We start from the raw sequence: 12,096 nt of genomic DNA on the forward strand, positions 1-12,096 counted from the left end.
TTACAGAAACATAGGATAATTCTTTATTCAACAATGTTCAAAATATGGACTATTATCTATGAAGAATTTGTCCTCAGAAAGAGAAGTCAGATTCTTGTTCTCAAATCTGATGTAACTAACCTGCTGTTTTAAGCTGCAGCCCATATATTTCTACTGACTCCCATCTAAAATGTATCTATGTCTTCACAGCTCTGGAAGCTACTGTACACAGCACACACAAGATACACATGTGACACCCAGGAGACTACAGCTCTGGAAGCTACTGTACACAGCACACACAAGATACACATGTGACACCAAGGAGACTGTGTTACATTTTAAAGAACTCTTAGCAGAGAGTCCTAATTTGCTGCCGGTGTGCATCCAGCTTCCAGGGTGTAAATATTCCATTGCACAGGAGGATTGTGTTTTTCTGGACTATATATTAAGAGGTGAATGAGACTTGTGGGCCTATTTATCATCACTAAATGAGCCACTACACATGGGAAGGAGTTCCAGAAATGCAAAAAGGGATCTAAGCAGATGCCTCCGCCACCTGCTCATTGTGCGACCAGCAGCACTGAGCATGCATGACCTCAGGTCACACTAGAGCAGACGCCAGCGACGGGGATGGGTAAGTAATGCTGCTACAGAAGTAGTAGTGTTACAGATCGTGGGGACAACTGCTTTTCAGGGCAGCTATCCCTGCACTGTAGCAATGTTGAATTTCTCTGGTGCTAAATATCTCCAGCTGTGAATTGGATACTTAATCATCAGCGGCAAAATTGCAATACAAAAAAGTCAACCTTTTGCGCCTCAAGCAACTCAATAATTTTCAATAAGCCAAACAGTCAGTCAAAACCAAAAATATATAAAGTTCTTTTTTTCCACAAACCTTTACAGTTTTATTTTCTTTTTCCTTTCTTTGTTTAGTATCAATCAGTCTCTGTTCTTATAACACAGCCAGAATCAGGAATGTCCTGTTTAGCAGCACTAAGGATTCTTTAACCAAATTTGCTTGTAGAATATACCTTTTTTGATGTATGCTCCAAATTCAGCCAGAGCTGTGTTGTTCTGCTACTCTTCAGAGAAAGAAATGGTGGGAATGCTAATTGCCCCTACTAGTGCACGTCTCAGCTGTGCCCTCTCCATGTCACCCAGCTCTGCTGCCGGCGCTCCCTCTCCCTGCCAGGGTGATTAAGGGTTCACTTGAAGTGAATCTAGGCTGCCATCATTCCAGTAGGAGCGCCATTGTGAATTTTGACTTTTTTTACTTGCTATAATTATCAGGGGTCCCAGGTGATGGATTGACCCCATTGATACAACGAGATGAGGTCAGGATACTGACAGAATACCAACAGCGGGATCCCAACTGTCAAAATCCCAAAGGTAAGTACCGGAGGTTAGGGTTAGCTACTAGAGGCAGGGTTAGGCTGTGGGGCTAGGAGAGGTTAGGGTTAGAATACGAGGGGAATGGTTAGGGCTAGGCTACTAGAGGAGGTGGTTAGGTTTTGGCTATATAGGGGGGGGGGAGGCAGGGTTTAAATACTTACTGTGATCTGTCAGGACTGTGACTGTTGGGATGCCACTGTCTTTTTCATTAAAATGTGTCTTATTTGCAAAACAATGCAAATAGGACGTACAAGCAGCTTATGCTTATTAAAAGGATATGTGGCATGCCTATATTCTGTGTGCGACCATGCATGTATCTGCATATGAAATTGTACGTTACAGTGTTTTCCTAGAAAACCAGGTAACGTAACATTCCATATGCAATTAAAGCCACACACACAGAGAATATAGGCATGCCGCATATAATTTTAATCAACAGTCTGCCTGTGTGTCCTATTAGCATAGTAATAAGACCCATTTTCGGCAAATTAAGATGTCCGATGCTAACAGAGTTGCACGAGACCTGTCAGCTCACTCACGCCAGGCATCTCCCACGCTACATGGTGTATTGAGGCAAGATGTATGAGGACACATCTGTATAGAGGCCTATTTATCATTAAATATTTGTGGCATATCCCCCCAAAACATCCATTTTGGGGGGATATCTGCAAATATTAAGGTTCCCTGAATGTGTGAAAAAGGAAACACAGCAGATATCGCCAATATCTGCATTCCCTCCATTTCCGACAGTAGCTGTATCCCCCACAGGTTTCTGAGGTCTGCAAAAGCGGTCACATTTCTACATTTGGTAAAGAGTAGCGGAACCCTACCACAGAGCATGGGCTGTATACTGTTAGAGGCGGTCCTTTACCGCTGCTAATAGGATCACCAGGGGATAATCAGCCTAATGCCGGCATTCATCATGGATTATCCTTGCACACAAAGCATAATCCCTGATAAGTGTCCTGCTGGAACTGCGTTACCACATGAGATCAGGAATTTGAGATGGATTACATGTGTTATAGCACAATTGCGGATCGCTTTTGGCTGATCAAAACGTCCTCTAATTAGATACTGCGATAATGACCATCAGTCAAACAATGCGATATCCAGACGTTTTGATCCGCCAAAAACAGATCGCCTCTAATTGGATAAAACCCAATTTCTGCTGCAAATATGTGGTCAGTAGACGGCATATGGTCAAATAGCGGCAGTCGGGTTTCTGACAGCCAAAAGACCCATAACGGGATCCCGACATTCAGAAACCCGACGGATCTTGGAAGTAAAGGGGCAGTGAGGCACTAGAAGGAGCGTTAGAGTTAGGCTGTGGGGGTGGGGGAGTTTAGGGTTTTAGGCTGCAATAGGGGACAGTTATGGTTAGGCTACAGGAGGGGACAGTTAGGGTCAGGCTGCAGGAGGGGGAGATTAGGGATAGGGGTACGGTAAAAATACTTAATTGTAAGGTGTGTCTGGATTCTGGCTTCAGGAATCCTGCTGCAGGCCTTCTCACTGTCAGGATCCCGACTGCAGGGATTTCATACCCAACATGCAGGGATGGTTTCCTTTCGTATATATTAAAACCTCCGGGCAAAACTTAATTTCTTATAAACGCGAACACAAAGCACGTGCCAGAAGTGGCACACTGAACAGTTTTAAATTCAGTAGATTTACCAGGTACTGTAACACCAATATGTAAGTTCTAGACTTAAACCTAGGTCTCAATATTTTATAATTAAAAGAACATGTTTTATATATTCAGTTACAGATAGCAAGCAGTATTGCTTGCTATCTAGTACCAATAATCCTAAACAGACCACTTCCATTGGGGTCGATTCAATTAGCCGTGAAGGGTACGTTGTGCTGTTGCCACAGCATTTCAACACTGGCAACGGCACTCGATTTTTGCCCCTTCGCGGGCTGAAATCAGCCTCAATTTGCAGAAAATTGCTTGGACCTCTAAGGGGTGGTGAGTACTTTTGTGCGCATTTGGGCCGCTGTAAAGTGAGGCCGCTGCAGCAAATGACTCATACCCCCAAGATCATCACGGCTAATTGGATTCACCCCTAAGTTTGATTAGAGTTTAGCCAACACACTGATAGCAAAAGCTTGCCAACCCCTGCTCTGTAAATTTGTAAACATATTTTTTTGTTATCTAAAAGATTCCTATGCATTGAACATATTTATGACGATTCCAGCAAACATACTGTACTATAATTATAATGCAGCAATTTCAGCAAACATAACAGCATTATAATAATCGTTATCTCCAGTATCATTAGCAAAAATGCCGGGGAAAAAACACAAAACCTGTAGCAAGTCAAACCCATATGCAAATTCAGTGAAGTAGGATGTTATGTTACTTAAAAATCCCTCTATAAGGCACTCTGAAAAATGTAGAATTTGGGATCGATACTGCGTGATCATTTTGGTCTGGCCATTTGGTGCTGTCAAAAGACAGATATCATGAGTCAGTTCTGGCACGTTACCAAACAGCGTATAACTTGCTCGGAGAAAATATATTTTACAAAGCAGACGTCATACCTGCTCGGCTGTGATGACACATAAACCAGCATGTAATGACTAACTGGAATAAATAGCTTTTCCCCATACAGGAGTATATGCAGCAGCACAGACGCAGAATCCTGTGTATAACGCTCTCTGATCAGCAACGTTACATCTACTTGAAATCTCGGCTCATTACTGCAGCAGGGGGAGCGGCGTGGAGGCGGTGTCCGAATGGCGCTGTGGGAAAGGTAGTTCTTCTAGTACTCCGTTAGCGTACGCTGAGAGACGACGCAAACTACGTATCCCAGAGATCTGTGCGCAACCGGTTCAGCTGGAGGTGTGCGGCTCTCTCTTTGCATTTATTTCCTATAGTGGGATGTTAGCGCAGCCAAGCGACCATTCAGACTAGCTGTTAAACCTTCAGGCATCGTACAACTTTTCCCACTGAAAGGAGGATCCCCTATTAAATTCACTTACGAAAAGGGAATAATAAAATAAAGGATGGAAAGCAAATTTCCAAAAGATGATTATATTCATTTTCAGGAATAATATACCGCTTCTCGTTAATTTGTAACGACGGGTCATCCTGGACTATTCCTGCATATCATCCCTGTGTAAATTCCAGCTGCGACTTTCTCATGTTGCTGTTACTGAGCAAGGCGCTGGAAGGAGAAGTTTGCTGGGCTGTCTGCTGATGGAGAGCGGACCCCTGTCTGCAGTGTGATGGGGGCTGCGGTGTAAAGAGAGCCCTCGGAGTGGCCATGCTTTCCTCTTCCTGACACTGTGGTTGGTTTTGCTGATGTTTGTTGGAGCCACAGAGGCAGCACCCAGTAACAGAGGAGCTCAGAAGTTTTGTGGAGAGAATGAAGCGATTGCTTGGATCCTGTGAGCTCTGCTGCTGCTCTTGGTGATCACACGCCGTGAGAGGAACATCGCTCCCATCGCCAGTGAACGCGGTGGGACTACAGCTGCCACTTCTCCCCTTCTTCTGCCTTTTCTGTCAGTGATGTGTAAATTTACTTGGTGGTGCCTGACGCTGAGCAGGGTCTGCCTGCTGATCCCCTGCGCTCTGGTGCTAGCCAGGGTCCCTGGCTCTTCCTCACACCCTCAGCCCTGTCAGATCCTCAAGAGAATTGGGCACACTGTGCGGATCGGGGCTGTCCAGCTCCAGCCCTGGAAGACAAGGGGCATCACTGCCCAGTACTCGCGAACTTGGCCGGAAAATGACAGCGGACACCAGAAGCCGGGCGCAGGTGGGGACAACGGTGCAGAGGAGACAGAGCGGATGGACCGGTCGGGCAGGATGAAAGAAGGAGATAAGCGGGATGTCATTAGCCACACTTTGGAAAGAAAGTCTAGCCATGGTCCTCGGAGTTCTATTGGCCACAGAGGTGGGGACGAGCTGCTGTTTCCCAGGGATGCGCTACTTTTGGCAGTGGATAACCTGAATCGGGTGCCAGGTCTTTTGCCATATAATCTATCCTTGGAAGTTGTGATGGCTATAGAAGCTGGGCTAGGGGACCTTCCCATCCTCCCAGTTTCATCCTCCAGCTCTTCTTGGAGTAGTGACCCGGTGTCTTTTCTCCAGAGTGTCTGCCATACGGTAGTGGTCCAAGGAGTCAGTGCCATCATTGCCTTCCCCCAAAACAAAGGAGAGATGTTGGAATTGGAGTTTATATCATCAATTTTACAAATACCCGTTGTTAGTATTGTAAGAAGTGAGTTTTTTCGAAAAACTGAGGTAAGAGAAATTGTTTTAGTTGCATTTCTTTTTCAAACTGTAGAATGAAGATTACGTGTGGTTGGTAATAAACTTTGTTTTGCTTTATTTGATGAGCTCGGTTTATAAAAATCAAAAGGTTGTACCGTTTTTCTTAAAGTCTACAACTCTGGGCTATGAGCTTTTATTCAGGACCATGGATAGCTCACACTGATTAAGCAGTTGTCTACAACTCTGGGCTATGTGCTTTTATTCAGGACCGTGGATAGCTCACACTGATTAAGCCACGCAGCTGCAGAAGCCTTTCAGCTATTACTGTACTACTAGCTGTGCTGTGCCTGCTCTGTCAGGTGAGCAGCGTTGCTGTTAGTCAGCATTTCTGAATTCCTATAACTTTTTATTCAAGAATAATGCAAACAGGTTTAGTTAACTAATGCTACCCATCACACGTCCATGCTATTACAAGTTGTTAAAAACACGAATACTCACTATAGTTAGACACACACACACACACACACACACACACACACACACACACACACACACACACACACTGTACTGTACACAAGTAGTTTATATTTCGATTATATACTGTGTTTCCTATTGTACACAATTAGTCCTCATCCGCTGAAACCTTTCCACATGATTATATTCCCAGTTTACAAATGTAACAACATTAGGGATACTTTCTTGCTGTGCTGGATTGATTGTGCTGCATTATTTTCAAAATGACCTATAAAATATACCTGCAATTTATAACCTCACTATATATATATATATATATATATATATATATATATATACACACACACACACACACACACACACACACACACACACACACAACACCATACTAATAGCAATATAATATTAAATACAGATTTATGTAAAATATCTCAAGCCTACTTTTATCATTTGCTTAGTGAGATTTTATGGGAAATAAAAGTTTATTAAGGGTTTCCCATAAATCATCTTATTTCCCAGCACAAGTCCAGAAGGGTTTTATATGATGCCAGAGGAATTGATGTCATCTGGCTGGTGATGGCTAATTAAGTTTTATCTACAGTGTGCTTTCAGTCTTCTGAACAAACCAGATGTGTGATGCTTAAGGAAAGTGGTTAGAAAACCGGTGCCAATAGCATACAGTAGGAGATACATAGTATTTGCCACCATTTCTTCATAATGTGCTATCATAAAAGCCACAAGTGTAAACAACCCCCTGCCTTTATAGATTAACATCTTTCTGGTTATGATACAGTAACATTTTTTTTCTAATTAATGGGATCAACATTTCAGTTACATGTAGCTCCTTGAGCTTGTGCTGGTGCTGTAGCTATCACAGTATTCTGCTTTGTTTAATTGAGATATCCACTCCATACTATATCTACTTTTGTTGAAATCTCCTGTTCAAAGTAAAGCCACACAAGTACTAATCCTTGCACCACACTGCTCATGAGATTTGTCACATCACACTACAGCACTTGCTATATTCCCTTTGCCAAACATTCTGATTCTGTTAAAGACTAAGCCAAGATGTTGGCTGAAGCCCATTGGATGGCTGTTGTCACTACCTCTACCTCTTTTTAATGACATCTTGACTAAAAATCAGGTCATATTCAAAATATCCAAACTGTCAGTCTAGGACAAGATATTCAAGGCAGGTACAAGAGTGTGTTGGTAGTAATAATTGTAATTATTGGGTTTACAGTGCTTTGATGAATTATAAAACTTTTTTGATGGAGATCTCTGTTTATTTCAGGACAACATACTGTATTTTTGGTTGGCACAGTTTATGTCTGCTCAGAAGGCGCACCCATTTTAATTGATCACTGAAATATCCATATATTTAGAGCAGGACACACCCAAAATAATACATTGCATTTTAGGTGCATCCTGCAATTAGTGCATGCAGCAAATGTCACCAGAGTTTACACACTAAGCGTCTGCTAGAGAGCTGTTCACAAGTCATTCCTAATTACCTCTGCATTATGTGCAAGGAACAAAATGCAGATTTTCACACATATGCATTTATGCAAGTGCACCTCCCCTATCCATATGCATGGTTACATAGCATTCACCATTATCTGTGTACATTTGCACCAGCCTAGATTTTGACTATGCAATTTCCCTTGAACTCCCCCAGAGCCCAGATAGCACAGATAGTACAGATTTTGACTATATGTACTTGAGATTTTGTCTATGTACGATTTTGACTAAGTGTCAATTTTGACCATACTTTGTACTAGATTGTATGCTAGATAGTCAAGATTGACTTGCCTGCACAGTCTACCTAGCCTTACGATACCGACTCCACGGGAGCGCGCATCGGGATCGAATCGGTACTGTATCTCAAGCTGCCTAACACCTTGAGATATGGACTAACTTTCCTTAAGATTTTGACTATATAGTCAAAATCTTAAAGATTTATCTCACCTTGTGTACACACTGTTATGCTTGACGCACAAGTCTACATAGCCCACAATTCCATTGACACACCCTCACAAATATAGCCTACACATGAATGCCGAATGCTGCTTTACCACCTAGTTATGGAAATGGGCATGTTACTGAATTGCTTATGAATAACCACATAAATTAGCATATCAAAACTGTTGCAGTTACACTGGAATAAATTTAACTGTTTCTGATGGTGGACATTTGGTAGACTGTAATAATCAGTCTGATATTGGGTGGTGCCATAAATAAGTATCCTGCTGTGCCAACATGCTGTTGTCATTTATTGTTAGAAAGAGGGAGGTCTAATTAACACTCTTTGCTATTTTAGCTCATTTACTTATGCCAGAACAACTGCATTTACTGGCAGATGATTCCACTTCTAGGTTCTGTCCAAGTTATATTTACTGCCCATGTGCAGCCTTTGGGCAGCATGTGCATGCTCTGCAGGGAGTTGGGGAGGAATCTTATGAGAGCTCTCTCCACTCTCCACTGGATCTATCTATACATCCGAAAGATCTGTTAAAATTATCTTTAGATGACATTACCTATATTCAGATGGCTAAGCACTGTAAGAGCTTGTTAAATTAACGTTCATTAAAAAGGAGGTCTGTGTGGCAGTGTATTCACCTGTCCTCTGGTAAACCATTGTTAAATGCTTCTATTATTCTATTACCTAAATTGGAGATACTCATGAGGAGACAGCAATAATAGAAAACAAATGTTTTCTAAATACTCACCTTAAATACACTTCAGTTGGTGTATATAGTACTTATAAGTGGTGTTTTGCTTTTTCTAATGGCTACAAATACCAAAAACAGTCTGTGTTTTACATAGGTTTATAGGTAGCAGGGATTGTGCAATGGACTCTCAATGTACAGAGGGCCCCGTGCACCAACTAGATGCACTGTATATAGGAGAGTTAATTTATTTGCACAGACATAATAATATAATAAAAACATTGAAATGTACAATAGTGGCATAAGTAATAAACACTTTAATAATATACATTTACTTTCAGGATTTATTTAAGACAAATATAAGCTTAAAGAAAAACTTTTAATAGGAAAACATAAAAGTTGAATTTGACCAATTTACTGGTAGAGGTGCTGTTCATTCTCACAGTGCATTGGTTTTACTGGGAAGACCTTTTTGCTTTGTTAGGTGCGGTACACATTAGGTAATATATCTAACAATATATCATTCTAATGCACATCAGAACTACAGTATATATTTCCCATATCATCTAGTGTGTACCCCATACTTGCCTACTTTTGAAAAAAAAACATTTCAGGGAGATTGCAAAAAAGTAACACCTATCAGCATGGACGTTTACTGCTACATCTGAGAGGCGTGTCTTGAAAATGACTTACATCCAAATGTAAATGAGACCCAAATTTTGTAAAATCTACTTGTTAATAATAATTTTATTTATATAGTGCTCTTTCTCCAATAGGACTCAAGGCACTTAACAGATACATAGCATAATATAGTACAGAAAATAATGAAGTACAGAACAGCTTTTCATGAAATACAGAAGCATGAAGATACTAAAGGGACATTATGGAAATGCTTGAGTAAACAGGAAAGTCTTGTGTCTACATTTGAAGGATTCTATAGTTGGGGCCTCTTGCACTGTGCGGGGAAGTGAGTTCCATAGAGTTGGAGCCACATGACTAAAGGCTCGACCCCCAGATGAATTACGGGAGATGCTAGGTACTGCTAAAAGTACTTCATCTACAGATCGTAGTAATCGAGTGGGGCAGTATGGGATCAGTAGCTGCTTCAGGTACATTGGGCCCTGGTCATGTAGTGCTTTGAAACTCAGTAAGTCAGTCTTGAAGATGATTCTCCATCTTACAGGCAGCCAGTGAAGGGAGTAGAGGATGGGTGTTATGTGGCTAGAACGGGGCTGGCTGGTTAACAGCTTGGCAGCTGAGTTTTGCATCAGCTGTAAGCGGTGCAATTCTTTGCTGGGAGACCCAGGTAGAGGGCATTGCAGTAGTCTAATCGAGATGACACAAATGCATGGATGACTGCTGGCAGATCATTTGACGGAATTAAGTGCTTGATTCTGACTATGTTCCTCAGGTGAAAGAATGAGGATTTGATTGTTGCTGATATCTGATGTTTAAGTGTCAAGCCACCATCCAGGACAATGCCAAGATTCCGCACATGATCAGTGGTTTGTAATTCTAAATCCCCGAGTGTAAGTCCAGTTGGTTGGCTATGCTGCAGTCTTGTCCTTTGATGTTGCGGTCCTATCATAATGACCTCTATTTTATCCGGGTTCTGTCGCAGCCAACTGGTGCTCATCCACTCCTGGAGCTCAGTTAGACAGCCATTTTTGGTTGCTATTGTATTATCAGTGCCCAGAGCAAAGGACAAGTACGGTTGTGTGTCATCTGCATAGCAGTGGTAGACCAGGCCATGGCTCCTGATTATTTCACCCAGCGGGAGCATGTATACTGCGAAAAGCATGGTGGATAGTATAGAACCTTTTTGAACACCACATGGCAATGGCACTGATGGTGATGAGTATACTCCAGACGATACTCTCTGTGACCTGCCTGTGATAAATGATTTGAACCAGCTTAGGACTTTGCCATCCAGTCCACAAAAATATATCAGTCGCTCTATCAGAAGCCCATGGTCCACGGTATCAAATGCTGCAGAGAGATCCAGAAGGATTAATATTGAACAGTCACCTCTGTCTCTTGCCATCAGAAGATCATTTAACACACACACACACACACACACACACACACACACACACACACACACACACCAGGGCTGTTTCAGTGCTATGTCTTCTCCTGAATCCTGATTGGAATGGATCAATGGATCATAAATTTCATGGGTTGTCAGGTGAGTTTACAGTTGATTTGCAACCACTTCCTCAATAACCTTTCCTAGGAAAGGAAGGTTTGATACCGGTCTGTAGTTGGTCATGCAGTCGGGATCTAAATTAGTTTTTTTAAGAAGAGGTCTAACAATTGCTTCATTTAGGGGTCCAGGAAAAATGCCTGTCTTTGCAAAGAGCATTGAACACTTTTTGCAAAGACAGGACAAGTTATATCCATACAACCTATTAGAAGCTTGGTTGAGACGGGTCTAGATCACAGGTGGTGGGACGCAAAATCCGAGCAATTTCAGCAGTGTCCTTTACATCCACTGGGTCAAAGCTGGTCCATGAAGGCAGGTGGCTTATATTGGCAGGCGTTGTAGTTTGGCACTCCTTTGATTGCACTGTGGAGATTCCAGCCTGGATGGTGGATATTTTATCTGCAAAGAAGTTTGCAAACTTGTTGCATCTTGCCTTGGAGAGGGTTTCATCAGTCTGCAGGCATGCTGGCTTGCAAAACATCTCCATTGTGTGCAAAAAGTTGAGCTGGCCTATTGTTTGCTGCCGTGATCTCATTTGACAGGAACTGTGATTTCTTATGAGTGTTTGTTGATTAATATTCCTCGTTATGCTGTATTAGTTTTAGTTTGTCATCCACTAGGTTAGTCTTCCTCCATCATCTTTCCAGTCTACGCCCCCTTTTATTGAGCTAACTAACACTGTTGTCGAAACAGGGAGCTCGACGTTGTGGTTTATGAGGTCTAATATGCACAGGGGTGATAATATCAATTGCATCCATAACATCCCTATTATAATAATGGACTAGGGAACAGGGATCTTCACAGGCACCCAGTATAGCAGAGAGATCCAGATTTGCTGCAAGAGCCTGGGGAGTCTTACCTCTCATTGGATGATACCTCGTCAACTCCACGGGCAGAGATCTTATTTGAGGGGTTGCAACTGAGAACCAAAGGGAGTGGTGGTCCGACCAGATGACTGGGTTTATTTTTTAGGTCAGTGACTTCTAATCTAATCTGAAAGGCAAAATCAAGAGTGTGACCACTTTTATGTGTGGCAGAAGGAATGACCTGTGTGAATCCCAGACCATTTATTGTGCACAGGATGTCTAGGCCAAGGCATGAGAGCTCATCATCCACCCATGCATTGAAATCCCTGAGTATGAGCAATCTTTGATGTTCCA

General features: G+C 42.2%; 1 protein-coding gene across 1 annotated transcript in view; it reads left to right on the top strand.

Moving 5' to 3' along the window:
* The first annotated feature begins 4,230 nt into the window (after positions 1 to 4,230).
* Positions 4,231 to 12,096, top strand: part of GRIN3A (glutamate ionotropic receptor NMDA type subunit 3A) — a 427,769-nt gene continuing 419,903 nt past the window's right edge. The window contains exon 1 of the mRNA XM_063914221.1: positions 4,231 to 5,617. Within this exon, the coding sequence (XP_063770291.1) occupies positions 4,883 to 5,617 (735 nt within the window). The 5' untranslated portion in view covers positions 4,231 to 4,882. The remainder of the gene's footprint in view (positions 5,618 to 12,096) is intronic.

Source organism: Pseudophryne corroboree, chromosome 1, assembly GCF_028390025.1.
Source record: "Pseudophryne corroboree isolate aPseCor3 chromosome 1, aPseCor3.hap2, whole genome shotgun sequence".
Classification (NCBI taxonomy): Eukaryota; Metazoa; Chordata; class Amphibia; order Anura; family Myobatrachidae; genus Pseudophryne; species Pseudophryne corroboree.